This window comes from Poecilia formosa, unplaced genomic scaffold, assembly GCF_000485575.1.
Source record: "Poecilia formosa unplaced genomic scaffold, Poecilia_formosa-5.1.2 Scaffold230, whole genome shotgun sequence".
Classification (NCBI taxonomy): domain Eukaryota; kingdom Metazoa; phylum Chordata; class Actinopteri; order Cyprinodontiformes; family Poeciliidae; genus Poecilia; species Poecilia formosa.
Genome location: NW_006800169.1, coordinates 370,908 through 387,915, shown reverse-complemented (window position 1 = coordinate 387,915; position 17,008 = coordinate 370,908). Strand labels below are relative to the sequence as shown.

Sequence of the window (17,008 nt, the reverse complement as noted above, 5' to 3'; positions counted from 1 at the left end):
GCTAGCTGAGAGGCTAGCCGAGCAGATAAACACCCAAACTGCTGCCTTTTAACGGGGCTGTCACCCCGCGTACCGTTTTCGGCCTTCAAGCCCAACGGAGGACCGAGCAGGCCCGCGAGACAGCGAGCTACTGACCGACACGCTCCATGGTATGTTCTCGGTGAGGACGGAGGGAGAAAAAAATCTCTTTCCGTGAATTAATATTTAATTCATTTCAGGGAGCGCTTAGCCTGTTGTTCATTTAAAGCTTGAGGAGGACAAAATAATGGCTCAGACCGACTACGCATGCGCTCTGTGTAGGAAGCCGATGGAATTCTGGGAGGTGTATTTCTACACTTGCAGCAGAAAGTTTTCAACCTGATATTTTTAATAGTTATGTTAATATTTTACAGCTGATATGGAGCTATTAAAGTGATGTTTTTTTCTGAAATAGCGTGAGGTTATTATTAATAATAGCTTATTTTCCTGTAGCTAACAGATGTCGATTTGCCATGAAAAAAAACACATTTTTCTATGGATTGTAATTGTTCTCCAGATTTCAATATTGTGTTGTTTTACTAAATAGTAACTCATCTGGGAGCTGTAGTTACATTCACTCTTAAGATTAAGATTAAGATTCGTGTAGACTAACTACACGTGTTAGTCTACACGACTCTATAGTGTTAGAAAGAGATCTCCACTTACTGCCACTGAAAATCAACAGTGTGCAAGAAACTTATAAAACTATGATGCAAGTTATAGTTTTATAAGCACATAAGCACAATCTCATATGTAAGTCCTACTCATCCATTCTTTTCCTTAGATTAAAATATTTTCTTCAGCATAAGCATCTGACCCTATTTTGACAATAGGATGCCTAATAATCCTAATACTAGAACTGGATAGATATGTAAACAAGAGGACAAAAGGGTGAATACAAAATTATGGAAATAGTAACCTAATTAGGGTGGATATGTCCATGTTACTCATTCAAATAAATAAAAACTGAATAATAAGCAGAAGGCATTTTGTAGATGGCCATTCTCTATTATTTATTTCGCCGGTTGATTCCTTAATAAAGAAGCATCCTGCTGAAATGTGAGAGTACCGTGCGTTCGTTTTATAACCTCTTTGCCACCTGCTATAGCAGCTCTCGGTTCCGCGAGCAATAGAAGTCTCAAACTCCGCCCCCCGTAGTCATGCACGCGATTGTGATTGGAGCAACAGCACTCTTTATTTGCGTTAGGAGCTGTACAGTTGCTCGCTGATTGTCTCCAGCAGAAGCTGTATATTTAGCGAATGGAACACTGATTTGACATGACATTTTAAAGCGTGGACCAAAAAACCCCAAACAGTAAGTAGTCACGCAGGGTTCATAGCTGTGTCCCTACATTGGAGACGGTACGCGGTTCTCAGCTCACGGCTTTGCTAACATACTAACGCGGGCTACTGTTCATGGCTTGCTAATGTTAAATAGTATGTTAGCCAATTTTAGTTAATTAGCGTAATGTTAATTTGTATTCAGGCTGAACATGGCGTCTTGTATTCTGTGACATTGAAACCGCGTGTCAGCAACGGCTACACTCTTGTCAGTGTTATGTAATTTAACGCAGTGCTGCGAGAAACACTGTTTTTCATCCAGTATTTATGAAGCATGGCTGTTACACGCCATATCTTTCACCACTGTAGTCCTCTCAGGACGCGACACAACTACCGGACAGTCTGTTCAGACGAGCCAGACAACATGTTGTGACTACGCGGCAGCTTCAAGGCGGGGCTATCGCTGAGCCTGTCCAAATTAGCCGTAAATGATTCTGCTCGAAATAAATTCAACCGCTTAAGCAGTAGTTATCCACTGGCATGGAGAAGGGCAGCTTGATTGAAATCGTGTGACTTCATCATTTTTACCTTTAGATGTTATATTATGTGTGTGTGAAGTTACAAGAAGAAGAATATAAGAGTTATTAATAATTTATAATAAACAATTCAAAAGATGAATTGGTCCGTCCGCTGTGATGGATGTCATGCCAGGCTTCTCCTCCTGCCTAACCTATAGTCCCTCTCCTGTTCTCTGTCAGAGTTTGGACTGGGGCCTACCAGACGGGGAATCGTGTATCCCCAGAGATTACTGGGTGCCATTTAAAATCAAACCTTCTTTTGTCTCATCTTACCCACTCCATTCTTTTGCTTCTAGGAAATAGAGATTGGTAGGTTCGGTCTAACATGTTTTAAACTCTAGCTACAGTCTGGTGTTCGACAACAGGGCCAGACTGCAGTGGACTATCGGGTCTACAGAGAGGATCATCAGGGCTGATTTTCTCTCCATCCTGGACTTGTACAGGACTAGGGTCAGGAAAAGGGCAGCTAACATCTCTGCAGACCTGACCTCACACATCCTGGACACAAACAGTTTACTTTAAGCTCAGCGCTACAGCGTGCTCTTTGTTAGAAAACAACAACAAAAAAACAGCCAGTCCTGACACAGTTTCTTCCCTCAGGCTGTCTGATGTACATCCTAGTAGAGTCAATGTCTCCACTATAAAACAAATGACCATATTTTACACCATTTTAAACAAAACCCATCAGGTGCGCATTTATTTTAATCTCAAAAGTTTTTATATTTTATATATTTTTATATCAGATTTCTTGTTTTTCATTCTCTTGTGGCCACAGGCATGTGCTTCTTCTGACTTCCTTTTGAACATGTTACTGACACAGGAAGCAGCTAACTTCAGTCAGTAACAACATCCACAATGAAGAGTGTTTTAGTCACCGTTACCTAGCCGTGCCTAAGTATGTTGTGATCTCTCATAGGGAAAACATTAAAGTTGTGAATTTTTCTGAAATCAGGCTGATTTTTACTTTAGTTCATCTTAGAGTAAAATAACTCGACGGCTCCATTTGCATCTGTAATTCTGTAGGTAAGAAAATCAGAATATTTATGTGTGAGAGACACCAAATCCCAGAAACATATATTCAAAGAAAATTTTGTGTTAGTTTTTTTTTTTTTTGTCTATTTGACAGTAGGCTGGATGAGTGGGCCAAGTTTTACCCCGCCTGCCGAGGTGGCTGAGATTAACCGCATCCATTATGAGCTGGAGTACACAGAGGGCATCAGCCAGCGCATGCGAATCCCAGAGACCCTCAAGGTGGCGCTGGAGAGCGGATCGGGGCCCACTCTGCTTCAGCCACCTCTACCGGTTCACACAACTCTGATGCAGGTTCCTGAAAGAATTGTTGTTGCAGGTAGGATACTGGGTTTGGGTCACTAATGATAAACATTTAAAATAAAACATAGATGGAGCAGTTCAAGTTGTGGAGCTGTTGCAGACCATCCAGGACAAACAGCTTTAACACCATCATCAGTGGGATGCTAGAAGCGGTAAAAGAAATGTCCCTTTAAGTTCTTTCTTTTTTTCTTTTTTTTCTTGCAGGTGACGATGGAGAGTCAAGGTTTGTTCAACCAAGAGATTTAGATCTAATTCAATCGGTTCCATCGGTGGACCTCCTGAACATGAAGGCCCCGCCGCGTGTCCTCACCCTTACAGAACAGCCGCTGGACTCTCTGGAAACGGATCAAGCTGCCAACTCACAGAGTAATCCCAGCCACACTGTGAGTACAATCAGACTCTAGTTTTGTGGATTATAATATAAACTCTGAAAAATTGCTACTTGAGCATTCAGCGTCTTTGCACCAAAAATCTGGAACAAACTTCCAGAAAACTGCAAAACTGCTGAAACACTGAGTTTCTTAGAATCTAGACTAAAAACTCAGCTGTTTAGATTTGCTTTTGAAACCTAATCATGAAACAATCAGTGATCACCTTATGTGCAAAATGTAATGTTGACTGTGTGTTTGATGACTTTGTATTTTTGTGTTTTTATGATGTAAAGCATTTTGAAATGTCTTGTTCCTCAAATGTGCTATGCAAATAACATTTGATTGATTTTTATTCATAATCTCTGATAGTTCTATGTTATTGGAAATTTTACATTTCATGTTGAAATTCCAGTAATATCTGTAGGCTTCTCTGGACAGGCCAGTGCATACAGGCCCAGTCAGTACAAAGATGGACGGTGTATTCAGTGACTAGTTTTGTCACACTGGCCACTGAGAGATCCTCAGGACCCACTGTCCTGTATGTTTTAGGCGTTTCTCTTCTGTCACACAGCCGACTTACATGAATGTCTGGTTAGTCTTCTGCTTCACGTGATGGCATGCTGAGACGATCACCAGCAGGAAAGCTGTTGATTTTGGCCATTTAATGATTCAGGATTTTCAATAACACTTGATCACTAGATGTGAGCCTGGAATTCAATGAGCTCTTTCTGTGTGTTACAGGCCAGTTATAACACCCGCTCTCGGAGGGAACGCAGTGCAAGTGAGAACATACCTGGTCGTCATGGCAGCCATTGTAGCAGAGGAGACGTAAGGTAAGGAAACCTGAAGTGCTGCTGATCTCTAAAGGTCCCTAAAGTCTATTTTTCATCATTGTTTGTTAATCTACCGGTTCTTCCAATCTTCCCCCTGTGCTAGCGTAACCCCCTCCCCATCAGCCCCCCCTGTCCGCCTCTGTCCTCCCCTCTGTTCTCCAGAAGATGCAAACATCAACCTGTTTACAGCTGCTGGGTTTCTGTCTTACGTTCAGTCAACGACGCGCCGTGCTTACCAGCAGGTCCTTGAACTCTTAGATGATAGCCACCGGAGGTGAGTTGTTTTTGGTTGTTTTCTCATTAATCACTACATTCTTTATATTGCTCCATATAGATGGCCAGCTCTGATTGTTTGAATTGAATGTATATACAAACCTTGGCAGCAACAACTGGCAGCAACTGTTTGTAATAATTTACATCGATTTGGAGGAATTGGGGATCACTCTTTGCAGAATTGGTTTATAGGAAGGTTCTTAAGTTTGAATGGCCTGTTTAAGGTCAAGCCACATGATCTTAATCAAATACAAGTCTGGATTTTGAGTGAGCTGCTTCATAGATTCATTTTGGTTTTGATTTTGTTTTTTAAAGGGAAGCAGAGGTTGACATGCCGGTTTGCTTTGAAACATGCTTCCCATGAAAGCTTGAGCTAAAGGTCAAGAGCTCATAGTCAGACATTGTCCTTCAATATTTTTTGCTAGAGAGCAGAATTCATTGTTCCATCAGTTAACCTCTAAACCCCTCCAGCTGTCATCACTCTATACCAGATACAATGCAATACCCTTTCCAAAACTTTCACCCTTTGTTGCAATTTTCCCCAAACTCTTGAGGATCATCAATGTTTTTGGGCCTTTGTTTAGTCTTTTTGGTCAGCAGTGGTTCTTGGCCCTGGTCCTCTCTAATGAATGTGATTTTTAGCTTGCTTTCCTATTGTTGAATCATGACTTCTGAAGTTGATTGAGCCAAGTAAGGCCCGCAGAACTTTAAGTGTTCTGGGTTCTGCGAAATTGCAAAAAAAAAAACTGTAGTGATTGAAAGCAGTTAGGATACTGGTCTAAAAGAACAAGAAAATTAGTGTTGTTGGATATATGCTGAATGTCAGAATATTGTTCAGGATGCTGTTTATGTTATTAATTTAACCAAAGATGTGTTAATTTCCACAGAACCCATTTGGACTTGGCTCTGGATATGAACCCTGACGAATCTGGCTTAGTTGATGCTTCATCGCTGCGGCGTCAGGTAACGAGTCCCGTAATCTTAAGCTCTATCTTTCTCAACGTTTAACTCTTTTTCATTTGAAATGATTAGGTGTGAAACAGGGACTGGATGTGTTGGCGTTTGGGGAATTTGTTAGGTTCCCTATCACAGCCCAGCAGAGTTAGCGTTCAACTTTTAAAAAAAAGAAAAAAAAAGAAGTGTGTAAGTAAACATTCACATTGTTGTGCTCACCAGATTGTGAAACTCAACAGACGTCTGCAGCTGCTGGAGGAAGAAAACAAAGAACGCTCCAAGCGGGAGGTGGTCCTGTACTCGGCCACGGTGGCGTTCTGGCTCATTAACACGTGGATCTGGTTACGTCGCTAAACCGGGATATGGCCCGAATCTCCAAAAACACTGGAAACCAAAGTAAATCCTTGTTCAGTCAGCATAGGTCTTTTCTGACATTCCACAATAATTAAAGAAAACAAATGTTTGTTTTTTTTTTGTTTGTTTGTTTGGTTTTTTTTATTACAGATTTAAAGATTATCTCTGTCTAGGGAGCACCTGAACCAGTGAAACCAGAAAGTGCTCAAAATTTGGAAAAAGTAAAGAGCTTTAGATGCTTTCTGGATGTGCTCTGTTTACTCAGTATATATCTTGTTCCTGCAAGTTATTGCCCACAAAATGAAGGCCAGACATCTTGATTGTATTTTCTGAGCTGTTGCCTCTGTTGTCAAATTTAAAACTAGTTATCTGACTGAGTTAAAATAATTTTACTGTGGCTATTAATGAATAATCCTGACACCAAACACTGAGACAAAGCTCACTACAAGTCATATAAAATGTTAAAATGTAAAAAAAAAAGAGTGAAACTGTAAAATAAAAAATAATAATTGTGTTCAATTGACAGCAACAATCACTTTGCAAATATTTATAGTACTAAATATTCCATTATATAATCTAAGGAAAGGGTGTCCATAATGCCAGTTCCTGTTTTACACTCTATTTGCATACTTTGGACAACATTTGTTTACTTTTAGTTTGAGCAAAGTAATCTTTACACAGGTTGGGGAATTTAAAGGCTTGCACAGAAAAAAAAAAGACTTATCTTAGTAAAAACAAAACTCGGCTGTTACTGACAGGCCTCTGTTAAACTGAGCAGCATGTGTTTGAAAAGACTCACAAGACTAACAAGGATTTCTTTAAGTGACAAACACAGTTTTAGGTCTCGTATCTAGGCTGAAATGTAGGTCCCCTGCTGTGGCCATCATTAACCATTCGTAAAGTGTCAAAATATTAATAATTCTGCAGATGCCATAGCCATTTCCCTGCATGTCATATGTTTAGGAGATTCTGGTATGTTTTATATGAATTGTGTATCTGCGGCGGGGTGGGTGGGGGAAGACTTACTATGATCTGTTACATGAAGATTCCACATACTATTCACAGAGCTGGAGCTGTTTTTTTGTTTCTCAGATTAAAGCCATTAATCCCATTGTTTTATTCATCATGAATTTTGCTGTAAATCCAGGAGCCAATGTGTTCATGCTCAGGTGTAGTAGATGAATACTTGTTTTTGAATACCATATTCATCTGTTGTGCATCCTTCTTATGTGAACATTGCATACATATGTATTAATATTTATTTAAAGAGAGGATACGTTAGGTTAATATTTGTTTCTAATTTATTCATTTGTGAAATGTCTGTAAATATTATTGCTATAATAAATGCTGGAGGTCCGTTTCCTCAAAACCCATCTGTTTGCTCAGTACTGACCCCTACCGTTCACTTTGTTGACTTGCCGAGCTTAGGAAAAAATTGTTTCAATAGCTGAATTTCGTTGACGATAAAACGCCTTTTAGTCAACCGCTGTGTTTCTAAACGGATACAAAGTAGATTTACCGTGAGATATATTGAGAACCCGACGCTATTTGTTTTATTTTCTCCTTTTTTTTTTCAAAACCGGAAGTGGGAGAAAAACAAAAGTTCATATGTGATTAGGAGGATGGGGATCACTAAACTGGCTGACTTAATTCGTTCTAATGCTCCAAATGCAGTTTCTTATAAGGATATCAGTGACTATACAGGTAATAGAGGACTGAACGCCGACCAGCTTGATCTGCCTTAATTATCTCTAACAAAGGTTGCTAGCAGCTAACGTTAGCATTCATAAAGCTTCTAATTGTATACCAAACAGTCACTTTGGTGCTAATTACATCAGTAATTGAAGTTACAGTGCTATCACATGAAGTCAAATTCAAAATCGTGTTAACTGGTCTCACCCTAATAAACAGTATGTAAGCTTTAACCTTGTAGTTAAATATCTCTGTAAGATCTAATAACTAAGAAATGACACAAATAATGTAAATAATAGCAATGTGCTGCTGAGAAAATGCATAATTTTTTTTACTGATCATCAGGAAGTCCAAGCAGCTATAGCTGTTAGGTGTGTGCCATACATGAAATATATTCATTAATGATCTTATTTTTATTATGTTATTCTGGGTAGGATTATGAGATCTTCTCCAAACAGTTCATTACTATGCAGAGAACAGTCATGTATAAATCCATAAATATGCATAAATTGTATTAGTTCACTTGCAGATACAATGGTTTATGGAACCACCTGTAAGCAACATGCAGGGGCGCAGCCAAGTACTTTCTGAGGTGTATGCAGAGAAATTATCTCATCAAGCAACTTTACTTTTCACATTTAAAGAGAAAACATCTTCATTTATCAAATGAAATCTTTTGAAACAGAGGCTTTTTGTTCTGCCATCAAGGAAATATCTGTTCAGTTTGTCCTTTGGGAAACTATGTCAGTGACAGGAACCAGTAAGTGAAGAACTCTTGTGTAGTTTTATGTTCATTGCGCTGCTGCTGTATTCCATCGCAGGGAAAGTCATCGCCTTGGATACCTCAGTGGTTCTGAACCAGTTTCGAGCAGCAACGCCCTCTTTGAGGTGAGAGATCTTTGAGAAATTTATCAGAAAAAATACAAACACCTGTAATGTTAAAAAAAAATAGTCCAACAATTCAGCTATAAATGCCAAAATAGCTTCTCTTCCATGTTGGTGATGTTGGGTTTCTTCTCCACAGCCCCCTGACTGGACTCTTTTTCCGCACACTGACCTTCCTGGAACACGACATAAAGCCGGTCTTTGTATTCGATGGAAAGCCTCCCGTGGAAAAGACACCTGTTGTAAGAAACATTTACAGCCTGCGTGTTTTGAATTGTTTTTGGGGATCATTTTGAGTTGGAGAACATGTCTGTGGGACCAAAGACCCTTTCCTGTTTTGCTCAAATCGGCAGTTTAACTGGTCTGCTGTAGAAACGATAGACTGACTGTTGACTGATTCCAGATTTTAAAAAATTCCTCTCGCTGATTGAGACTTGCTTTTCTGCAGCTGGAGAGGCGAGCCGAGGCAGCTGGTTGGAGCTCCCCCAAAAGAACAGGAGAAGGTCCACATGCATAAAGAGTGTAAAAGGATCTTTCATTATCATATTTAAATGTTTCCAAATTCTGATGTCATTGAATAATTCTTTTATGCAGCATCAGCCCAGACTAAGGATTCCATTGAGCTACTGAAATGTATGGGTGTGCCTGTCATCCAGGTACAACTTGTTTCAGTTTCCACTTTTTTTTTTTTTTGAAAAATATTTTTCATACTTCATGCACAGGATTCTGCCTTTCAGGCTCCAGGGGACGCTGAAGCGCATTGTGCCCGGCTGGTGAGACATGGGGTTGTGGATGCAGTGGCCTCCGAGGACATGGACACACTGCCCTTTGGAGCGAACGTTCTCATTCGTCAGCTGAATGCTAAGAAGAACAGGTATGTTGAAACTGCAGTATGTAACTTTTATAAAAAATTTACATTTATTTTACATATTTGTCACTATGTTGTAGCAGCAAATTTTGAGACAAATAATCTGAAAAGATGGTTCTCCTCCACCTTCTCCTTGAGCTGCTATTGCCGATTGAAGAAATGCACCAACCAAAACAACCAATCAGAGCCAGGATGAGGGTCACGCTTGTGTACGGGTCGCTAAATGTGCTAATGACGGAGAAACAATTTACCGTTACAGGAAAATTGTTTATCGACCTTCATTGGTGGCTATGCTAACTAGCCTTAGCATTGACAACCGGCTATGCCAGCTGCAGCTTAGAGAGCAAGGAGGGGAATGACAGGGGAGCCTGAGCAGGGCCACACAGATGGTGATTGACAGCCATAAGACCCGCCTCCTGGCTCTGATTGGTTGTTTCTAGTTGGCACTGGGAGAAGGTGGAGGAGCTCGATTTTTCCCCCCCAGATTATTTGTCTCATGCTGTACTCTCACGACATAGCAACAGTTTTAACAAATATGTAAAAAACTTTTTTTTTTTATAAAAGTTACATACTGCAACCTTATAATCTGTATAAATATATAAGAACAAAGTAAAGTAGTTCCAGTGATAACAGAGTTCAGTGCTTTGCTGTATTAGACAGATGGTAAGTCTTATCTGATTTTTATTTTATGCTCATGCTCCTAGTGAAGTTGTGGAATACTCATTACCCAGGCTGCTGGAAAAACTGCAGATTACTCATGAGGAGGTAAGAGCGAAACATTAATGAAACTTTTGCTTAAGTTTCTGTTATTGGAATCATTTAAAGCACATGTCAAACTCAAGGCCCGCAGGCCAAATCCAGCCCGCCTTGAAGTTTTATGTGGCCCAGAGGGACACATACATAGAACACTGAAAATAACTGTTGTATGTCTAAATAATATTTTATCAATCAAATGAAAGCAGTTTTCAATAGAAGATTAGGGCAACAGGAAAAAAAAATTTCTTAGAATTTTTACTTTTTTTTTTTTCAGAATTTACCAGATTTATTCTGACTTTAATCTTCTGAGATCAAAAGACAGGATTCTGAGAAAAAAATGTAAAAATTCTCAGGGAAAAAAAGTGAAAATGTTGACATTTTTCTCAGAATTATGACTTTTGATCTCAGAAGATTGAAGCCAAAATATTTTTTTTTCAGTGGCTACAATCTTCTTTCGTATGTGTATTGCCAAATTACTGAATGTGAAATGATGTTCAGTATTATTGAACTTCTTTGTTAATGGGTTTAAACTGTAGCTTTAAACCCATTTGTTAATGGGTTTTATCAATGCGTTTTACCCCAACCGGCCCTTTGTGGACATTCTTAATCTTGATATAGCCCAAAATAAAAATGAGTTTGACATCGCTGTTTAAAGTTTTGTGATGAATAATCACTTTTTTCCTGTCTTATTTTGCAAAATGCCTTTTAGCTTGTTGACCTTTGCATTCTGCTGGGCTGTGACTACTGCGACAAGATCCCCGGTTTAGGTCCAAAGAAAGCTCTGACTCTCATCCAGAAGCATCGCACTATTGAGAATGTGGTGTTGCACATCAACAGAGAGGTAATCTCTTGTTTTGATCTACTTCTCACTATACAGAAATTCTAAAGAAAATAAAATTAAGAAAAAAATCTAACATAGTCACATACTTCCAGACCCATCCTGTACCTCTTTTATGGAAATACAAAGAGGCCAGGAAGATTTTCTTGGACGAAACAGAAACTCCAGTTCCTAACTTGATGTGGAGGGAGCTGGACGAAGAAGCCGTGGTGGACTTCCTGTGTCACACCAAACATGTCAGGTACAGATTCATAGAGCCTGTTTTTCTGTTTATGTGGACCTGGACCGATGTGGAGCCGAAGGATTTGTTCCATTTATTTCCGTATGCTTTTTTAGGGAGGAGAGGATCCGTCATCGCATGAAGACATTTCATGAACATCGAGAAAATAGGCGAGAGGAGAGGAAAAAGGAGAAGGAGGCAAGGGACGGCAAGGGATGTATCAGGCAGACGCGCATGGACAACTTCTTCAGAGTTACCAGAAAGAGAGGACAGGTGAGGAGAGCAAAAGGGGAAAAATACACAAACATATGGATGAATATTTAGAAAACATAAATCTTCACCACTTCATCAGTGATGAATTTAAACTTAGTCATCCCCAAACATGGCCCTCTCAGAAAATTTATGTTAAATTCATGTTGTGAAACCCAATAAATAAACACATAAAAATTAGTATACACGTATTTGGAGTTTACCACAGTTTGTTGGCTTTTTGTTTCACCACTGCTTTTTGAGAGCGGAGCACGGTTCTTAGTGTTTCATGACGTTACTCATATAGGATGTTTTTGATCCCATTCATTATGGCATTATGCTTTGACAGAAATGTGAGGAAGAAGTCCACTCCCTTGGAAGATGAGCAACCATATAAATGTATCAGGATGCTTCACTGTTGACATACTTTTTACTTGTTGCACAAACTATTTTCCAGATGTCCTAAACAATTAAGATTATTTGCCATAGAAAATAACTTTGCACCAATCATCTGCTCTCCACCGGCCCACTTCCTGCATAATTCCAGTCAGTCTTTGTTGTTTCTCTTGGACAGAAAGGACTTTTTTGCTTCCTTTCTCATTACAAAACCCGACTGTAAAAGTTTTTGTCTTATTGTGTGTTCAGATGCACTCACATCCTTAGAGCAGAGGTGCTTAGATACATTTTTTCAATGTTGAAAATCTGCTATTTTGATGTCTAAACATTTTTCCTCTTTCTCTTTTCCTCCACAGCCAGTAGAATCACTTTCCTCATTAGGTGACAACAAAAAGAAACCTAGATCATAATAAGTATGCCTTTATTTTATAGTTGTTCCTAAATCGGAATAACTATATATGAAAAAAAAAGAAAAACAATTCAACCTGAAGATTATGCTCCAAGGTAAATATTCCAGACAAAAATAATCAGGATGCATTTTCTTATGATAACAGATTATTATCCCAATCCAATAATTTTGATGGTAAATTCAGTCAGCTGCTGATTGATAAATAATGTGCAGCTTAAAATAATTTATTTGACAGAGAGCCTATTTTTGGAACAATTAAAAGAAACCCAGCTGAGAATCATGAAAATATACTGACCACAGCCCTGCATCTGGAACACCACAGCCTCCGACAGTACAGTACTGTGCCCGTGTACGACCAGTGGTGTTCAGAAAACAACACGGTTCCATTTGATTTCTTGGTCCATGCAGCAGTTTCCTGCAGAGCCAGTGAGACAAGCAGAGCAGGAGGTGTGCGGCCATGAAAGAGAACAGAGTGACCACTGTCAGGGAGGCCAAAACCAGGGACAGGCGACGTCTCTTCTCTGGATATTCAATGAGCACCTGCTGTGTAACAGGAGCCAAGACAGACACCAAAGGCTTGAATTTTAAGTTGTTGCTTTAATTTCAGAAAGAGAAAGTGAGATTGCTAAGTCCACATAGTAAAATCAATATTATGAAGAAAAAAAGATGTAAATCCTAATTTTTTATTATTTTTTAATGTCTTTATATGTAAGTATTTTTCTTTTACGATTAAAACGACATTGAGTTGTATTTGGTCATGTAATGCTTTTGTGACTTGATGTGAATTGTTTTAATTGCTCTTTTGTGGGACCATTTACTACAGAGAACCAAAAGTTTTGTTAAGTATATTAATGTGCCAGTCTATTAAATACACAAATATCAAAATTTTTAAATCATGTCTTAAAATCAGATATATCCTTTTTTAGGCGTTTATTTCCTCTGCTACATCTCTTTATTAAATAATCTAAACTGCCACTATGCTTCTTCAAATAATTCCCAACATCTGATGGCTGGTATTTTGATTGTGTCAAACACCAATCATGTTTGATTGGTGACAAACTATGATTTGTATCAAATATCAATCATAGTTGCAGATAGCAGCTATGGACCCAAGCAGTGACTGAGCTGAATTATGAAATAAAATAATATGAACGTAATTTTTTCAGCATTTAAGCATATTAAATACAAACTATGAAGTATTTTCTGATAATTATTTATTAATGAGCCCTCGTTGATGTGTGTTTAGAATCCAGATTAAAAAAACACTTGTTGGTTTAAACTATGTAAACCAACAACTATTTAGTTGGATTTTGGGGTGAAGTTAAAAGATTTTAAGAGTCGTCCTCTTCTTTTAATGCTAAATAATTTCAACAAACAAAGAGTAAAAGAGCCCCACAGCATGACACTGCCACCCTCATGCTTGCCAATTAGCATGATGTTCTTAAGTTTTGAAGTTGTATTTTAATATACCATTTTATTGGAATTATGAGAGAAATTAATATTTATTTACAACTTAATTTATAAAATTTTGGTTCTTAAAATGTAACGCTGTACTTAATAAATTCACTATTTTCTTTCAAATTATTACATTCATGAATACTTGTTTACGACTTATTTATTGCATTTTGGCACTTATGTCCCTTGATAATTTCCTTGCCATTGTGAAACAAAACACAAGGCAGCATTCCAAACCGACAGATGGCGCAGCCTCTGGGGGAGGGGTTGGGTTTTGTCAACGTTTCAGTTACAGAAGAAGAAGTTTGTCAGTCACCCAATCTACCCGCTGGACCTCAGCAAGGTGTCTCCCCGTTCCCTGCCGTCAGACGCGGCGAGTCTGCCCCCGAAGAAACGCACTCCGCCGCCGGGCCATTTGACCAAACTTCTCCCAGTGATACCAGGTGCCCTATTTTCTTGCCATGGCGACGAGTGCGAAGCGAAAGCAGGAGGAGACTCACCTAAAGATGCTCCGGGAAATGACTAGCCTGCCTGCGAATAGGAAATGCTTCGACTGTGACCAGCGCGGCCCGACTTATGTCAACATGACAGTGGGCTCCTTCGTCTGCACCACCTGCTCCGGGATCCTGTGAGTGTTTCTTTTTAGCTTCCACGCTCTATTTGTTGTTTATACCAACCGCCGTGGAGCGACGAGAAGCAGCTGTCGACACGAAGCTCCCGGGAGGTGCGATACCGTTAGCTCGTTAGCTAGTGGGAAAGATGGGACAGGTAATGCCGCCGCTCCCTCCGGTTCAGCCGGAGGGCCGTTGGGCTGGGCTTTATGATCCTCCAGGAGGCAGATTGGCTTGTTTACAGCCACCCTTCAGCATGACGAGATGCCCTGACTTGTGTGTGTAGGCTGACTGTTTGATTTCTGACTCACACTGCCTCGGTTCTCAAGGTTAGCATGCATAACGTTGTTGTGAACTCCCGAAAACCTCCAGGTGTTGGGTTGATAGGTTATCAGACCAACCAGAAGAGAAACACACAGCTCTAATTAGGCCTGATAGGTGTTTGGACTTAGAAAGGAACTGGGAAGGTTGGGAAAAATGCTTCAATAGGAAAGTCAGTCATTCCTCAAGTTTTAGCAATCCACTTGGTCTAAACATGAAACACATTTCTGCTTCTTCTCTGTGTGCGTCACATGGGTTTTACTCAAGTGTTGGTTTTGCAAGACACCATCCAGGCAGTGTTATAACTGGCTAGTTCCTCTCTTTAGAGTCAAGTTGCAACATGGAGATGCTGCATTAGACGACATTGTTCACCAACCATTTACCTTAGTATTTCAAATGTGACTTGGAGGCCAAAAATGTTCGTAAGAGTGTCAGTATGGCAGTAGTACATCACTTTCATGACCTTCCCCTTTGACTCAGACTGTGTGTATATCAGCCAACCATACACACAGCGTAAGGAGTCATAATCTTCTCCATATAAGGCGATCTGACAATACACACGTGCGGTTTTAAAATCTTTCCTAAGTTTTTTGTTTTAATGTAATGTTTGCCATATGTGCAGATTGCTGTATAACACCAGATCACAGGACATAGAGGGTAATATACAGATGTGGTTAAAGGTTTACATGAAGTCATTATGGGCATGAATGTCCTATAAATACTGCTGTGTTTTTGTAAGACAAGATTTAGGTGCCCAACTTTTAAGCTTAGTATGGCAGCATGTTGTAGTAACTCTGTCACATTAGTTCTGATTTGTTCTTTTTGTAGTTTTTTGCCTACAATGTTTTTTATTGATGAATTGCCTTTTTTTTTGGACGCTGTGGTTTTGGATGCTGATCAGCTGGAATTTGGGTTTTGTTTTTCTTTCTTTTTTTCTTTTACTTCAGGACAGTTGTGGATAGTAACAACAAGGTATATTTTTGTTTGTTTGTTTCTTTAAGCAGCTGATTGAGATCTCAAAAGCTCAAATGATACTTGAACTATGACCCCCAAATCCCAGAGGAGCTGGAATGGAGGCAGAGAGAGATGGAGGAAGTTCAAACCATCTCTTCCATCGATCATGGTGGACAAGAAACAAACCTCCAACTCTATCCTCTCTCTACCCGGCTTTCTAACCGTAGAGCCAGACAGATTTAAATAGGAGCAGCAAAAGCAAATGAGGTGAATTGGTAGTTCTTGCTAACGGCTCATGATGTCATCCTGGAAATGTATTCTCTGCTGCCCAGATATGACATGTCAGTCAGTGTCTAAAGTCAGAGACTTCTTCATATTTATTGCTACAGTGACTGCTACCAGAGATCCTTCCGGCCCACAGCATCGTCATCCACGTTTCTCTGAAGATACCCAGTTAATATGAGTTATAACAACATTTAATTAAATTGTGTTAGATTTCAATTTTCTTTGCATACATACATATGTCTGCCCAATGTCTTGTCAAGGGCAGGATGATGTAAAATTGACTTTTTTTTAGCTTTACATCATGTCATAATGTTATTCCCTCAACAAAAACATACCTGAAGTTTTGCTTTGATTCTTTCATGCATGTTTGAGGGAACTTTTCATCTCTGTGGCAACCATTGAACTGTGCAAAACACCTGGTTTGCACAGTTCTGACCATTAGCTCCGCCCACCAGGTCACATCTGCACCTGTCCGGTTAACAGTAGTCACCCCACTGTTACCAACTTAACTATTTTGTTGCTACATTTAGCGACTTTTTAGACAAAAAAAAATTGGTATCAGCAAAAATCTGAATTGGCAGGCCAAGGTTTTTTTTAAACAATCAGTGATCGGCCAAAAAACTGCAATCGGTGCAGCACTTATACTAAATTATAAGAAAAAACTATTTTATTTTTTCACATGAACATAGTCTAAGATGGAACCATCTCAATATTCTATGTAAGACAGTAAGTAATATAGATTAGAAAAGCACTCTAACAGTTAGTTTTCTAGGTTTTACTGGTTTAAACTAAATGTGTTTTTCTCCCAGTTGGCAGTCAGCTAATCCCGAACTTTTATATTTATTTATTTTTTTGCCGTTCTTCTGCTTTCAAAGAAATAATTTTTATTGTACACATGAGAAAAAAAAGTGGTGATAATGGCAGACCTGATGAGGTTCGTAGGTCAGCTGATCTGTTTTCCCTCTGTTTGCTCCATGAGAGGTAAAAAAATAGCTGCATCTGTGCTTCATAGTGGAACTGACTGGGAAAAGAACCCATTTTATAGAGAATTGATTCACAATGCAAAATAAAAAAT

The 17,008-nt window shown here is 39.3% G+C and overlaps 3 protein-coding genes across 8 annotated transcripts in view; all 3 read left to right on the top strand.

Annotated features, from left to right (window-relative positions):
• The first annotated feature begins 67 nt into the window (after positions 1-67).
• On the top strand, positions 68-7,359 carry LOC103149512 (mitochondrial fission factor homolog A-like). 4 transcript variants are annotated; one of them, XM_016680033.1, is made up of 8 exons: positions 1,189-1,333; positions 3,004-3,225; positions 3,414-3,592; positions 4,322-4,413; positions 4,517-4,687; positions 5,574-5,649; positions 5,863-6,036; positions 6,145-7,359. In XM_016680033.1, the coding sequence occupies exons 2-7, from the start codon at positions 3,012-3,014 to the stop codon at positions 5,992-5,994; spliced, it is 864 nt and encodes a 287-aa protein (XP_016535519.1). In that variant the 5' UTR covers positions 1,189-1,333; positions 3,004-3,011; the 3' UTR covers positions 5,995-6,036; positions 6,145-7,359. The 4 variants fall into 4 exon arrangements, with proteins under 4 accessions (XP_016535520.1, XP_016535519.1, XP_007568780.1 ...); XM_016680034.1 differs by lacking the exon at positions 1,189-1,333 and adding an exon at positions 68-149 and having other exon boundaries at positions 5,863-6,649; XM_007568718.2 differs by having other exon boundaries at positions 3,007-3,225; positions 5,863-6,649.
• On the top strand, positions 5,960-13,054 carry LOC103149513 (probable flap endonuclease 1 homolog). Of its 3 annotated transcripts, none has more exons than XM_016680031.1 (11): positions 5,960-6,036; positions 8,508-8,574; positions 8,711-8,813; positions 9,020-9,074; positions 9,166-9,227; positions 9,309-9,445; positions 10,144-10,204; positions 10,905-11,036; positions 11,129-11,274; positions 11,370-11,526; positions 12,255-12,368. In XM_016680031.1, the coding sequence occupies exons 1-11, from the start codon at positions 6,003-6,005 to the stop codon at positions 12,306-12,308; spliced, it is 1,008 nt and encodes a 335-aa protein (XP_016535517.1). In that variant the 5' UTR covers positions 5,960-6,002; the 3' UTR covers positions 12,309-12,368. The 3 variants fall into 3 exon arrangements, with proteins under 3 accessions (XP_016535517.1, XP_007568781.1, XP_016535518.1); XM_007568719.2 differs by lacking the exon at positions 5,960-6,036 and adding an exon at positions 7,415-7,698; XM_016680032.1 differs by lacking the exon at positions 5,960-6,036 and having other exon boundaries at positions 9,020-9,093; positions 12,255-13,054.
• Positions 13,055-14,006: 952 nt separating this feature from the next.
• agfg1b (ArfGAP with FG repeats 1b) overlaps positions 14,007-17,008 on the top strand; it is a 13,320-nt gene continuing 10,318 nt past the window's right edge. Inside the window, exon 1 of the mRNA XM_007568771.2 lies at positions 14,007-14,390. Within this exon, the coding sequence (XP_007568833.1) occupies positions 14,224-14,390 (167 nt within the window). The 5' untranslated portion in view covers positions 14,007-14,223. The remainder of the gene's footprint in view (positions 14,391-17,008) is intronic.